Below are 14,361 nucleotides of genomic sequence, written 5' to 3' on the forward strand. Positions count from 1 at the left end.
TAATAATGAGGACGATGATTGTATAAATGGTGATTTATAGATATTTTTACCGATGTTCTAAACCATTGATCATCACATTAGAAAAAGGATGTCAAATAATAAAAAAGGGCAGCATTTTTACCTGATCATACAGATTGGCTAGCCAGTTCAAACCCTGTAACACAAGAGACAAAGTTTCATTTCTACCATTTCTACAGGCACAACAAAGTTTCTACACACACACAGGTAAACAGAAAATCAAAGTAAACATTATGTTGACACTGTGGCAGACAGGGGGTTACAAAAATTAAAATTTTCATTTATTTAGTTGTTTGTTCTGATGTTTCCCTCCATCTGTTTCTGCTACGGTGGCAGGGCCTGTCCCATCGGGAGGCCTGAACTTTTATTCAGTCTTCAAAGTCTTCTGCTGTTCTAAATCCTGGACGGAAGAGCCTTTTGAAGACAAACAGGATTGGGCGCAGTCAACAATAACAGTGGCAGGGCGAGGAATTATAAATTACTCCATTGATGGAAGCTGAAAGAATGATCAAGATTGATCTGGAGCCTAATCTGAGGCCCCAGCCTCCTCCAGGCACACGATGGAAAATCACGGAAAATTACTGTAATTACGGGGCAGGTTTTCCTTTCTGTGGACGTGTGGGGGCACTTGTAATAACAGAGGGAAGGGACAACTCTTTCTGTACGGCCTGACTGCACAACACAGAGGCATTCCAGTAGGGGACACAGGAAAATTACAGGTTTGCAGCAGCACCAGGGAGAGGCCAATTTTCCCTGGACGTCCTTGTCATGCAAATGAGCCAGCCAGCTCTAGGGTCTAGCAGGAAGGACATATGGCAAACTTGAACCCAAGGCAGGACAGTGGACATTTGTCTTCCTTTGTTGATCCCGGCACCCCCCACCCCTTCTGGTGAAAACAACAATCAAACCACCAGAATGGGACGCGGAGCAGTGCAGATTGGAGTTGATTAAAACTTCCATCTTCGTGTAACACTGCAAAGCAGCGCGGCAGGACAGCTGTACTTGGAGAGCACCTATGTGATTCGAGGGAAGAACAAAAGGAGACACTTGAGCGCTTTTGTGCACCAACACTCTCTGTCCTAACAACAGCCTGGTTACCTCCACCACCTCAGGGAGGGGGGGATAGGGCAGGGTCAAAGTGAAAAGCAGGCTCTGCGGCAGCTGCATACAAAAGTAGGGAATAAGAATAGTCTCTATAGGCCGGCACACGTGTGTGGTCATGGTTGATTACTGGTCCACGCGCGGCCACAACGGCATCAAAAACATCACAGTGGGCAGGCATAATGGGGCACTTAAACCACAGAATTCGGGAGAAAATTGTTTGTACTGTACACCGCACACTTCCACTAGCCTGCACGTGGACAAAAATGCCACCAACGGGAAAACTAGCCACACTGGCAACACTTTTGTACCGCGATTCTCAGGATCTAGTCACGGTGAAATCGTGTCTTTGGCTGACTTTATAAGCTCTGTAGTGTAGGATGGATGGATTCCAATCATGCACATGCTGTGCGAGACTCATTTTCCACAAGGAGAGAAAAGGTGAAAACTGAACGAAACTACTGAAAAACTTCAGATCTGTAAAACTTGACAAGACTGAAGGATGATCGGTTTACCTTATATTCAAAAACAATTAAACGTATCAACAACAATGTACACATAATGATCACAATCAGTTGCAAGGGAAGAAAGCTTTTAAAAGAAAGAAACATACAAGCCACCATTATGACGTACCTCCAGACTAAAAATGACATCTTGACCCTGGAAGCTACGGTATAATTTTCTGCCATTTTCTGTTCCATAAAGGACCAAGGTCAGTTCTTTGACAAGTGCTTTCAATGTGCAGAAAGTAAATCATAGGACAATACAGGACTACATTTGAGTTTCATGGTTTCCAAACTTGACAGGACTAATATGTACCGATCTGTCGCTACAAGCTTCTATGGAACACATACATACTCAGGGTCAAGGTAACTTCAATATGAACTCCACAGATCCAACTGGATTGGTACCATAATTTAGCACATTTTGACTTATTTTGAGTATCATTTTTCTTACTTTTAAGTCTTTGTATCAACTGTTACGTGTAAAATTTTTCTATTGTATAACGCCTGAAATGCTCCAGGCCACGTGCCAGAAAACGCGTGTATACGGCTGATGTTTTTCGCAGGCACGTTCAATCTGTCGACCTCCAGACAAATTTCACTCCAGTCCAATCTAACAAAAACAAAAACAACAACAATAAAAGGCAAAGCAGAATTGTCTGCCACTTCACCCTGGAGAAATACACCTGAGTACAATAGAGATTTTCACTTTTGTGCTGAAGTATCTGGCACATCTAAACAAAACAACATCATGGATCACAGGGTATCTTTTGTTTCAACTCTTTCTTTTCATTTTACCAGTAAATATTACCAGATATAGGTATGTACTCCTTTGTGTATTGTACAGTTGACTTAAATATAACACATGTATTAGATGGTAGATACTCTGTCTGTTAGTTTCTCCTCTAATTGGAAAAATCTGCTGGTATATCAAAATTTGATTCAAATGAAAGAATAAGTAGCAATTAAGCAAATATCTAATTTGATTTGAATAAACAAGAAGTGGCTAAAATCATATATTTTCTATCTAATCAGTTTGCATCAGCAAATTCCAGTCACAATGTTTAATTAATGTTTTTATGCTTCATATGACGTTGCGCGTGGCTGACTACGCTTGACGCTAGAATATTAATAGGTCGGCATTTTGGGGAATAAAACAGGATATCTCCCCAATTAAAATCAATGAATAAATGAATTATAATCAGCTCAGCACCCCCATCTAAGGGTAATTTACCCTCATTCTGGGGTGCCTCGCCTCTAATTTGTGGTTCCTGTGAAACAGGACACTGCAAATCTGTCAAGACTAATTTGCCTCCCACTCCGTAACCACTGTTTATTAATAAGAAATGATGATTACGCACAATATTTCCCTTGTTTTCTTCATGTGTATATGCATGACCAAACTTCCGCGTCCCAACCCCCCCTAAAAAAAAACACCTTGATTTACATGGAATTAATCAGCAGCAAACATCTGTCCGCGATTGCGCTGGGGAAGCGGCAATTTTTAGTCATCATTGTCTCGCGCTGCAAAAACAACCACAAATCACATCTCCAAACTGCTCTACTGGGACTGAGAACTGTTCACACAGCCTTGAGCACAAATTTGTTGTGATTATATTTGTAGAACGTGTGATGTTTACCCTGGGACGGAGGAGGGCGGCCCCACGTGTTGCACCCGTCCCGCAGGACAGGTGGGGTGAAGTGCACATAATGGGACTTTATTACCTCCGTGTGCCTTTGACATTGCTTTATCAAATTTTCAACATCCGTTTATTTGTGCTGCGACAATACGGGCGACATACAACAATGTTTGGCAGCAAGTGTACACTGATATTGCTGTACCTGACTTGAGCTTAGGGATGCGTTGTCAGCAAGATAAAGTCTAAGCGAGGTATGATCCAGATTAAGTCTGCGTACGCCCCTGGGCCAAGCTGCTTCATAAAGGCCTGATTAAGTCAGGTCACACAGTGCTGATGGAACCATTTCTATTCCAGTCATACTACATACAGCACGTTGTCGCTAATGTATGAAGCACTCACTGCCCTTGGAACAACACACGCACCACCAGTGTTATTAAAACAATGGGCAGCTGACACCGGCCAAGCCGTCCAATTGGTTCTTTTCACATTCAAAATCGGCAGGTGACCTACCAGGGACAAGTGGTCTCCTTTATTTGCTATTCAATTTAAAAGCCCTCCTTGAAAAAAATTATTATTTTTGTTATCAAATTATGCTAGAAGGTAAAATAAACAAATGTAAGATATCAATTACATATCAAAGTGCCAAGGTCATACACCTTCAGCATTGAACTTTTTTTAACAATCTATTGTTTTATAAATAAACCATTTGATTGATTGATATACTGTAAAAGTTCATGTTCAGTTTCTGTTAAGCTTGTAATCCAGCCTAAAAGGAGAATAGATTATGCATTTTTGTTCAAACAAAGGATTTAAGAAAAGGTTTGCCCTCTTCTTTTCAGGTGAAAAATTACAAAAGATTTCCTCAGGTGCAAGAGGCTTGCACCAGCCCTACACAAAGGTGTTCATGAGCTGATATCAAATCAACCTGCTCTTCCATCATATCCATCTCCATCACATCAGGAACCCAACAACATCACTTACATCATAATAAACCACATCACGCTGACACTGGGCTTGTCTCCGAGGGTAACCCCGCAGCGAGGGGACTTTATTTACACCTCACCTCCGCTGTGACGCCAGGTGCTGATGGGACTACGTATCAGGGGCTGAGAGTTGTTCAGGGGTCTTCCCAGAAATTTTTAGGGGAGAGGTGCTCCCTAATTGGTTGATGTTGTGAATTGTCATGAAAATACTAGGAGAAAGCCCTAAATTTGAACATTTTGGGAGACTTTCTAGGATTTTGGGGAGAGGGAGAGTACCCTAAGCTTGCTTCATTGCTTGTGGAGAGCCCTGATGGTTGTTTCGTTCCGGGAGAGGATAATTGATTTGAAAGTCAGATTTGGGGAGATATAGAGCAGCTCTGCTAGATAGACTGGTGTGGTTCAAGGGCACACGGTCTCTCCTGACGTCCCATTATACTGTGATGATTCTACTAATGCTAACGAGACAGGGTCCAATTAAGGATATAATGGCTTTTTGCACTTTCTCATTTATCTGAAGCCAGTTGAGAAAAACTGTTAATACTTATCTTATATCTTATGTCAAATACTGTCAGGTGAGCAAGGTTTTGGATGAGGGAAGTAGTTCGGTCTATGGACTTCATGTTAATACTGATGAAACATGTTTTTATAGATTGTTTGCATCAGCATTCTTAGATTCTGATACACACCACTAGAAACTTAGCCACTAGAATTGCAACGTTTCTATTCTCACATGGCAGAACACCATCTTACATACAATGTAGAACTCTTGGAGAGATCTTCATCATACAAGCTGCAAGGGAAGATCAGTTCTGATGCTTTATCTTTTACTCCTCAAAATAAGAAGTTACACAAATACATGATTAAGGTGTTCATTCTTTCTTTCTTTCTTTTTGAGTTAGACATATTACAAGAAGTCCTCACCTTGAGCTGGTAGGCCTTGAGCTGACCGTTGAAGAAAGAGGGTTGGGAGAGATCGCCTTTCGCCATCATGGGGTTGGCCAGGCTGAAGGTTTCGTCAACTGTGGGATCAGATAAGGACAGTTTCGTGTCTGCTTTTTTTAAAGAGATATGTGGTATCAACTACATTCATGGCTAAAAATACCACCTGCATATGCAGGTTAGTACAGGTACAATTGGTATTTCTGATGCCTGACTGGCATGTTCATGTAGGTGTATGTGGATTTTCATTTGCTGCATTGACGGTTGTCTCTGATAAGTGTAAAAGAAATAATAGCAATGGCTTTTGAACAGTTTTTAGTATGTAACTTGTGCCACGTTTAGGTTGCTCTGTTGTATTGGGGTTTGGGCCTTGAGGGACTTTCCTGCTCCATGCAATTATGCCTAACTTTCACCACAAGCAAAGCTACCTAACTCTGCTGATTACAATCCAAACCTTTTGTCTACAATAACTAGGATTTACATAAAAGCCATGCTTTCAGCCACAATCAATGAGCAGAAATTCTAATACTTCAGTACTACACCTTTATAATTACTGTCAATCAAATGCTGTCCCATGTGTGGGGTAGCCTTAAACTTCAAACCTCTGCATGTAAAAGAATCTAGTACTTTGTGTGCATGGCTAAAAACACAAAGTGCAGCAACATTGCACCATTTAGGTGTCAAAATATCTGGTTCAACCCACTTTTACCTGTATTTTTCATATGCTTATATGCACATAACCAGAGCATAGAACTGATTTTGCCTAACTTTACAGGTTACAAGCAAAGGGCTACCAGGCAGAGGGCTACCTACTGGCCAGAAATGCCTAACTTCACCATCATCACTGAGCAAACAATGGAGAAGCCATGCTGGGTGTTGAGGGAACACAGGAAGAGCTGTCAGGAGAACTGAAGCATTCCTACATTTCCTGGCGCTTCTACAAGCTAGAACTCCAGTTGCTTTTGAAACACGACCTCTTTTTGTCAGTCAATGCCATTCACAGTCCAAACAGATAGGGTTTTCTGTTACATAGGCGTCAAATTAAATAGATGACATCTTCCCTACATCAAAGAGAGAGTACAGATCAGGACCTCCTATAGGCAGTGACATATTCTGAAAATATCTTGGATGCTAGCTCGTAATCTGAGTAATCGCGAGAAAGTTTCAAAAGCGTGAGTGGTAAATATATATGGAATGCAGCTTAAAATATATCATAGAAACTAAGTTAGCGACACTTACATTTTTCTTGATTGGAACGTTTGGAAGCAGCTACTTCTTCATCAAAGGCACGTTTCTGAAACAGAAGTGACTATACTTTTAAAAAATGTGTAACAAGTTTTAAGAGCCTCACTGGACAATAGAGCATACAGCAGATCTAAAACTAGCGAACTGTTTTGGTCTATCTAATACTAAAACTAAATCTTCTCACTAAGAAGTTCTACCAACCATAAAGTGTAAAGTCTTTTGTTCTGTTCATTGAACTGTGTGTGAAAGATAGGGAAACAGCGAATTCAAATTGAACGATGTTAAAAAAAAGTGTTTTGCAAAGTTGTTCACCTTTGCCTGGTGTGCGTCATAAGCCTCCTGTGCATTCCGAAGAGCCGTGGCCTTCATCAGTTCACTGTCTGTGGAACAAATTACAGACAAATTACAACAAAACTTCACCTCTGCTATGAAACAATGTTTGACAGTTTATCATCACATAAAGGACACCACACCACATCTACTTATAGTGTGAGGCATTCACTCATGGCAATTCCACGGTGATGGCTTAGTTATGCCCCCTGTGTGAGAAAGGTTGTACTGCAGGTATAGTCAAGACCTTTTGCAACCCCTTCTACTTTACTTAAATATGATTTGAAGACAAGGTAAACCCTTGGTATTGTACAAAATTGGCTTTTATGGATTTCCTCATACTTTCCATTTATATCCAAAAGTCAAGAAAGAGAAACTATTGAAATACTTTAGCATTGACCTTCCCATGTTACTCATTCCATCAATAACCCATGGTGTGGTTTCCTATAACTTTATTTTCCGTCTTGTGAAGCATGAAACATTCACTCTAACAGTTGTCAGGCTCACTACTTGGTTTTGTTCAAAGACTAAATCCCTTGGTTAAGCTTCACTATGAATATTGGCTGCAGCATTTCTCACAATGAGAATGTCCCTTTCATGTCAAGTCAGGACAGGTCAGATCAAGTTTTTTTGCTAGTTAAAATCAACTGGAAAAGACAGCTAAGCTTGTCCATGTACGTGTATTACTGTGCTAAAACGTTTGATGATTTTCGCCTTGATAAGTTATGTAATGCATAACAAGCAACAGCACCAGTCAACACCGCCTCCTAGCAACACAGGAGTGAACTGCAGCCTACCATAGTCATCCACCTCCAGCTCCATGACTCTGCCCTGCACCTGAACCTGGCGGCGGGGCACTTTGTCTTCCAGCTGGCTCAGGATCTCCTCCTGTCGTGAGTCTATCTCCCCGCGCAGCTTCTTGGCCATGAAGTGAGCGTAGAGCTCCGTCTGGGTGATCAGAAAGTTCAGCTTTCGCTGCTGGCGACGGGCCTAGAATACATGGGAGAGATGAAATTCAATTCGACGTTTATTTAAACAACTTGCAGACAGAGTTTGAATTCTGTTGTTCTGACAAAATGGTCAGTGAGCTGTTAGATGATACTAAATGCATACATGTATTCTTTGATGAATTCTTTATAAGTAACAGAAACAGGTTATAGCAGGTAAGATTTGTGGAAATCATGCTTCTGAAACTGACAAAAACAGGCAAAGATATTCCTAATCAAGTCAAGAAATTATGCTTCTAAAAGTAACACAAAAAGGACAGCGATGTCTGTTACAAGAAGTTAAAATAACTGTTAAAAACTATGCTCTTATCAACCCAACTTCTTCCGAGAATAACCCACCTCTCTGAGCTCATCGTCCAGCTTGCGCTGCTCCATGGCCTCCTTCTCCGCCCGCTTGCGATGTTCCTTCTCCACCTTCTCGTACTTCTTCCAGAACACGAGCATCTCCCGCGTCAGGCGCCGAGCCCGCGGCGGGGTCTCTTTACACACTCTCTGGGACTGCATGGCGGCTTTACGCACCTCCTTCTGACAAAGCTGAGCCATCTGTGAACAATATATTATTACTGTATTGTCATGTTGTCATGATTGTACCTATGCCAGCACTCTTGTCTGTACTGTACTATACTATGGCTACGAACTTATATACTAAAAAGTAATGTACTATACAAGCCATTTGGTATGAGATGTACATTCAGCTTCTCCCATTCCTCAAATTCAAATATTTCTTGAATATATCTCCAGTGTTGACATGTTTGATTGTTGATTATTCTTAAGTGCAACAACATCAATTTGGTCCTTACCTTTCTGCAATTGGACAGCATGTTGTTGTGTGCAGAAGACCTTTGTCTCTGAGCCTACAGTTTGGGAAACAGACAGGGAACAATTGTTAAGGGTTGAAAGGGCTACAAGAAACATCTAGGCTATTTCAAAATGAAATCACTGTTGTATGAAGTTTCTTTACTCCCTATCAGTTAGGTTTGAATTTTTCAATTTCAATAGTCTTAATTCTTTCTTTACTATTTTGTGTAACAAAAACTCTTGCTGCCCAAGGCTACTAGAAGTGTGCTTTATTCAGGCTGTGCACATATCACTTCAAAGGGCTTCCTACTTCCTATCATTTCTATTTCCCTGCTTTGCTCTCCATTACCTTTCATACTTGACCAAAGAATCCCCGATAGCAACATGAAACAGCCTCTCTAACTTCAGTTAAATCAGACTGACACTGCTGTGAAGCTTGTACAAGACTGCAGCTCATGGATTTCTACAAGGCAGAATGACCAACATGCACTGCCTTCTAAAAGATGCTGCCACCTTTGATCCACAAAGCCAACAGACATCAGAGTCAAGCTTAGATCCGTCCACCGATCCCCTGGCTGATCAATAATGCATACCTTATTGATCTCCTTCTTACAGATGGCGAGCCAGACTTTGCGCCGACGTGCGTCTGCCTCCTTCAGGGTGAGCGTCCGTCTGCGCTTGGCAGCCTCCTGGAGCAGAGCCTGGACCGTCTCCTCATCCAGGTCAGCCAGCTCCATCTAACGGCAGGTGGAGCAGGCAGGGTAGAAACACTATCAGTCAACTATCAGTTTGTTTTATTAGTCATTAGACATTAGTGCTCCATAGATTTTACACTATTCTTGCTGGAGTCCTCAAGGATGATGTAAATCTTACGATTATGTGCCCACAACAACCAACTTTCACTTGAAACTTTTTGGATAGACATTCCTACTACTTCTGTTGGTACTTTTCATTATCAGTGCTCCAAATACCCCCTGCATAGCCACATGGTTATTAAAGGTATTTTTATGTTTACCTGCTCCCAACCTGCACTAGCCCTGAATTGGGTGCATAGGTGTATGAAAATTTTTGTCAATTGTACTTTTCAATATCACCTGTGAAATGCAGAGAATTGAGATAGTTTCTTACCAATTCCTAGTTTGATCCATATTTCATAATATCTACCTTCTCTGCGGTGTGGTACAGGAAAAAGTAGTTTGGTGCAAGTGCATGTTACATTGTGGTTGTGTAAAAAAAATATTATTTTGAGCCTTGTGCTGTTTGCTCTAAGTACACCTACCTCCTCCTCCTCCTCTTCTGGTTCTTTGGACTTTTTCTTCATCTTCTTCATTTCCATCTTTTCTAGTTTCTTCAGCTTCTTCATCTTGGCTGGATAGGTGAGAAAAAATAAGTATACTGATACACATCTGCCTGAGGCTTTACAACTTTATCAGAATAATTCAAACTTAACAACCAGTTGGGCATGACACCACTGTCAGGATGGCTTATGAAGTAATAAATCAGAATCATACAACAAAACATGTTGACATCACAGATGTACTACCCCTTATGAGGTTCAGTATATTGAAAAATCCACAAGTGACATCACTGATACCTTTTAGCTTCTTGTCCTCTTTTCGTTTCTTCTTTGGTCCAAGGATGAAGCGCTGATGCTCGTGGAACTTGTCGTAGTTGGAAAGCAACCCTGTGCTGTAGTACTGGTATTGCATGTTCTGTGGGGGCAAAGAATAAAACATATCCAATTGGTAATAATAATTAAAATAACTTCAAACTATGAGATGACTTCTTAAGTGCTATTTGTTGCCCATGTTTTTCACACATTTGTGTATGGATAAGGTCTTCAATTAAACTCTCTTTAAATTTTCTTTACCACCCATGGTTTTAATTAACTCTTACACTCCAACTCCTACAGTCAGAGCATATGTACAGCAAGACCGCATAGCAAGGTGAAAGGCTAAAGGTCATGACCTCACCTCTCTGTCGGTGTAGAATCTGTTTTGGTACGACCTCATGTGCTTGTGAAGGCGAAGCATACTGTGGTACTCCTCCTCGCTGATTGGCTGGTCCTCTGACTCTGATTCCGAGCTGTCACTCACCAGCAGATTCTACCAATGGCAGTAAAGATATTAACACAAATGTGCACGTTGGGAATATAGCTTAGCTTCCAGATTTTTACTGATTATGGGTTTAGGGCAGCAAGGAATAAATGTTTATTGTTAAAACAGCCAGATTTGAGATATTTACATATAGCAGCTGTGGGCTATGATTGGGTGGCAGCAATTGTAATAAATGGATATTGTGGATAAGAGGGTATTATCTTCTATTTACTGTTATGCTTACCTTAAGCCATTTCCTGCTCTTCTTCACTTTGCTGAAATTGTAATGCCTGGACCGCTCTTCCTTCATATCTGTAAGAAGGATGGTATATACATAAGCTGGTCTGCTGGTTTCTGAATATCAAAAATGCATGTTACAATAAGTCCCTGCTATAGTCCAATACCCCTGTGTAACCAACATCTAGCCACATATGTCCTGTACTAAAGCCTCTATTACTTCAGCAGAATTCTTCCATGTGCCAATGTTCTCACACAGCAACAAATACTAAAGAACATGATGGACGCTAAAACATGAAGTGCATATAATGATACACATGTCTTGCTATTTTGAAATGATTGTATGTACTGTAATTTTATGTCAACTGTACGTCAATGTAATCTTATGTCTTGTATGTTCTTGTGTCCTCTCCCGGAAGAGGAGGTGTCACTTAGTTTCAGTTTCAGTTTATTTATTTCACCAGCAACACTCAGGTATGTAACAAACTTTGTCACGCAATGCTGGGTACAGGAAACTTAACAAACTTTACAATATAACGGTATCACATACGCAGGTAGACAGCTAAAGGAGAAGCTCCAATAGTTCCACCTGCCATTTCAGCAGGTTATTGAGCACACAGGACTTACCTGGAGGGTCGATGACCCCATTGAGTATCTTGGTATGCTGGTCCACCTCTCCCGCTCCGTCTCCTGACTGGCTGGGGACCGGCAGTTTATCCTCTCCTCCATCACTGCTGTCATCACTGCGGGGGACACAGCAACAGTCAGAGCACAGCCTCACAGGGCCAGAAAATCCTGGAGCATATGCACTTTTGTGCTTTGCACCTAATTTCCAACTGTGGGTGTACTGGTGCCCAAAGATATTTCTGATGGATTACATAGTATACATAAATGTACTATTGTACACAGTAAATTCAGGTCATTGCCTCAAAGGATTCCAAACTACTGGGTGCATATATTCTTTTGCACACCCAAGATAGGAGCTGTGCAGCTTATTTCTGGTTGTGGAGACACTGGTGCCTCTAGATTTTTCTGAAGAATTATTTGATTGTCAGAAAAGAACCTTTCCTGGATTGCATGTTTACAATTTTGAAGTTAGCTATTGAATTTCAAGCTTTGAATGAGAGGCTGAAATTCTACTTTATTTTTTTTCACCAGTGCAAAAGTTAATTTCAAGCCCAGTACTAGTATGTTAATTTGCCCTGACCTGATGGCGATGTCCTCCGTCAGGATCCCCTGCACGTGCGCCAGGAACGGCTCCATCTGTAAGGCTCTCTCCAGTCGCTGCAGGTTGAGCGGCATGGCCAGGGACGACCCCTCCGCCCTCCCCTCCCCCTGGGGCAGGTCATGGCCTGCCTCCCCGGGGGGTGGGGCTGAGGCAGAATCCTGCCCGGACATTCACCTGGCACCTGGGCGGCTCACCTCACAACTGCAATCAAACAATACAATAAAATAATACAATACTATAGCAATTGTTACATATGTAGCATTATTCTGTAAATTGCCTTCGAATACAATTGTTGTTTTTTTTTAGAATATTTATCAATGTTGAAAAAGTGAATTTCAGCGTTGCTAAATAATGACAACTGTTAATGTATAATCATTTTATAGACAGATACTTTCGTAAATAGCCTTACAATTAATTCAGCCCTCCAATACGGCTGCCAGGAAGCATGTATATCTTTTTGCTGATAAGAACTAGTCAACTACTACTACTACTACAATTTAATACAAGTACCTGTCTGAATAACTACAAGTTCAAAGGCGATCTGATATCTAATGAAATTTGTCATGGATAAAATGTTTGTTTATCAATCTTTGCAATGTTTATATCTGCATCCAATAATAGTCACAATTTGTTATCAATTCATAGAAACAACAATATTTGTGGGAATATATTTGGTACAGAAAGCAAATACCTTGTAACCTATGACTGCCACATTAAAAAAAATGAATTTAACCTCCCCCCCTGCTGCCTAACCCCATAACCAATTTTTTTTTTTTACAAAGTTGGTGCCAAACATGCTGCAGGTTAGAGATAGTAAGGCACCATGAGTAATCCCTGATGTACGCACACTTCTGATCTCCAAACGACTTGGCAACACTGTTTTCTAAATTATGTGGCAGCAGGATTTGACGTTATCGTCTGCATTATAACGGGCAGGCTGAAATTCTTGTTGCTGATCTAAGGTGCGAGTAGGTAACAGATTGCACTCGAAGATTAAATTACATGTTACAAATATGTACAACTCTTTAAATCTTATTTCCAAACTGTTAAAACCATAACAAGCACTCAGTACATGGTACTGCTGCAAACTCATTGATCAGCTATTAGCTGATCGCTGCTATGGGTGTATCGATTATTTATTGAACTACTGAATCAGATATATTTCAAATCGAAGAAACTGTACCTGCATTGCGTTCATACGGCAGTGCACTTCATACACATAGACCTGATTTGAGGTTGAGTATCGATCAAGATTACTCTAGCACAATTTCTACAAACGTAATTTCTGTGCGTGTATATTTGGAGGGTGTTGGTATAATTTCTTGCAAGGCAGCCAGGTTGCAGATGTGGTGGTGAATCTGCCTGCAGCCTTGCTGATAATCAGAACGCACCACACAGGGCCATGCAGTCACGTCTGGCAAATACAGGAAGAACTGCTTGAATCAATCCCAAGGCGTATGTGGCCAGAATGTGAGAGTGGTGCATGGATCTCCCAGCCAAACGCCTGGGCGACTGTCCTGCGACCATGACCCTGTTCAAGTCTCCCGCCCTCCCACCTTCCCGTGACGTAATTCAAACTTTTAAATATAGTCGTAAATACTTGTTACATACGACTCTATAATTCCCTTGCGGTAAACGTCTAGGTGATGTGGCTAAACACGGGACTGGAGCGCTGGCTTGGGCGGGTTCGGTGGGTTGTTGAAATTGAAAGGTGGTGAAACTGACCACGAAAATCAACACAGCAGCAAGGCTGCACATTTCTACGGAAATGGAGCGAATGCCCAGATAATGACGGCAAAAACTTTTCATAAAGTTGTTGAAAAGTCACAAAAGCAAGGGTGAACGGACACAGATCACCACAGAGAGGCAGAAACGCCTGCGATTCGGTACACTGGTAATGCTTCCAAAGGTCACAGGCAGATCTGGATTGTGGAAGCGGAGAAATTTTCTTCTCAGCGAACATACGAAAACACAACGTGAACCCAGAAATTCGTCTGCATACGGAATCATAGAAAACATTGTTCTGGCCGACGACGGTGGGAGGGAGGAAGTGTACCGTACCTTTCACCGCGGAGATCCACCCGAATTCCTGGCTGCCTGCAGTGGAAAGTCTCCAGGCGCGGCTCCGTGCCAAAAAAGATGGCGGGGTGTTTGTATCGCCCGAAATGGCAGCCGCGCCACGCACCGCGCACCGGCTCATGACTTCCCTCTTGCTTCGCAGGGGGGCGGTCGCCAT

General features: G+C 41.7%; 1 protein-coding gene across 1 annotated transcript in view; it reads right to left on the reverse strand.

Moving 5' to 3' along the window:
• Positions 1-14,361, reverse strand: part of LOC109472138 (DNA helicase INO80-like) — a 69,380-nt gene extending 55,019 nt beyond the window's left edge. The window contains exons 1-15 of the mRNA XM_019771714.1: positions 14,187-14,361; positions 12,105-12,326; positions 11,525-11,640; positions 10,905-10,972; positions 10,538-10,669; positions 10,159-10,276; positions 9,844-9,932; positions 9,158-9,301; positions 8,567-8,620; positions 8,106-8,309; positions 7,557-7,749; positions 6,742-6,809; positions 6,424-6,478; positions 5,167-5,264; positions 122-154 (exon numbers count right to left, since the gene is read on the reverse strand). Of these exons, the coding sequence (XP_019627273.1) occupies positions 122-154; positions 5,167-5,264; positions 6,424-6,478; positions 6,742-6,809; positions 7,557-7,749; positions 8,106-8,309; positions 8,567-8,620; positions 9,158-9,301; positions 9,844-9,932; positions 10,159-10,276; positions 10,538-10,669; positions 10,905-10,972; positions 11,525-11,640; positions 12,105-12,295 (1,563 nt within the window). The 5' untranslated portion in view covers positions 12,296-12,326; positions 14,187-14,361. The remainder of the gene's footprint in view (positions 1-121; positions 155-5,166; positions 5,265-6,423; positions 6,479-6,741; positions 6,810-7,556; positions 7,750-8,105; positions 8,310-8,566; positions 8,621-9,157; positions 9,302-9,843; positions 9,933-10,158; positions 10,277-10,537; positions 10,670-10,904; positions 10,973-11,524; positions 11,641-12,104; positions 12,327-14,186) is intronic.

The sequence above is a fragment of the Branchiostoma belcheri genome, unplaced genomic scaffold, assembly GCF_001625305.1.
Source record: "Branchiostoma belcheri isolate BF01 breed outbred unplaced genomic scaffold, Haploidv18h27 scaffold27, whole genome shotgun sequence".
In the NCBI taxonomy this organism is placed as follows: domain Eukaryota; kingdom Metazoa; phylum Chordata; class Leptocardii; order Amphioxiformes; family Branchiostomatidae; genus Branchiostoma; species Branchiostoma belcheri.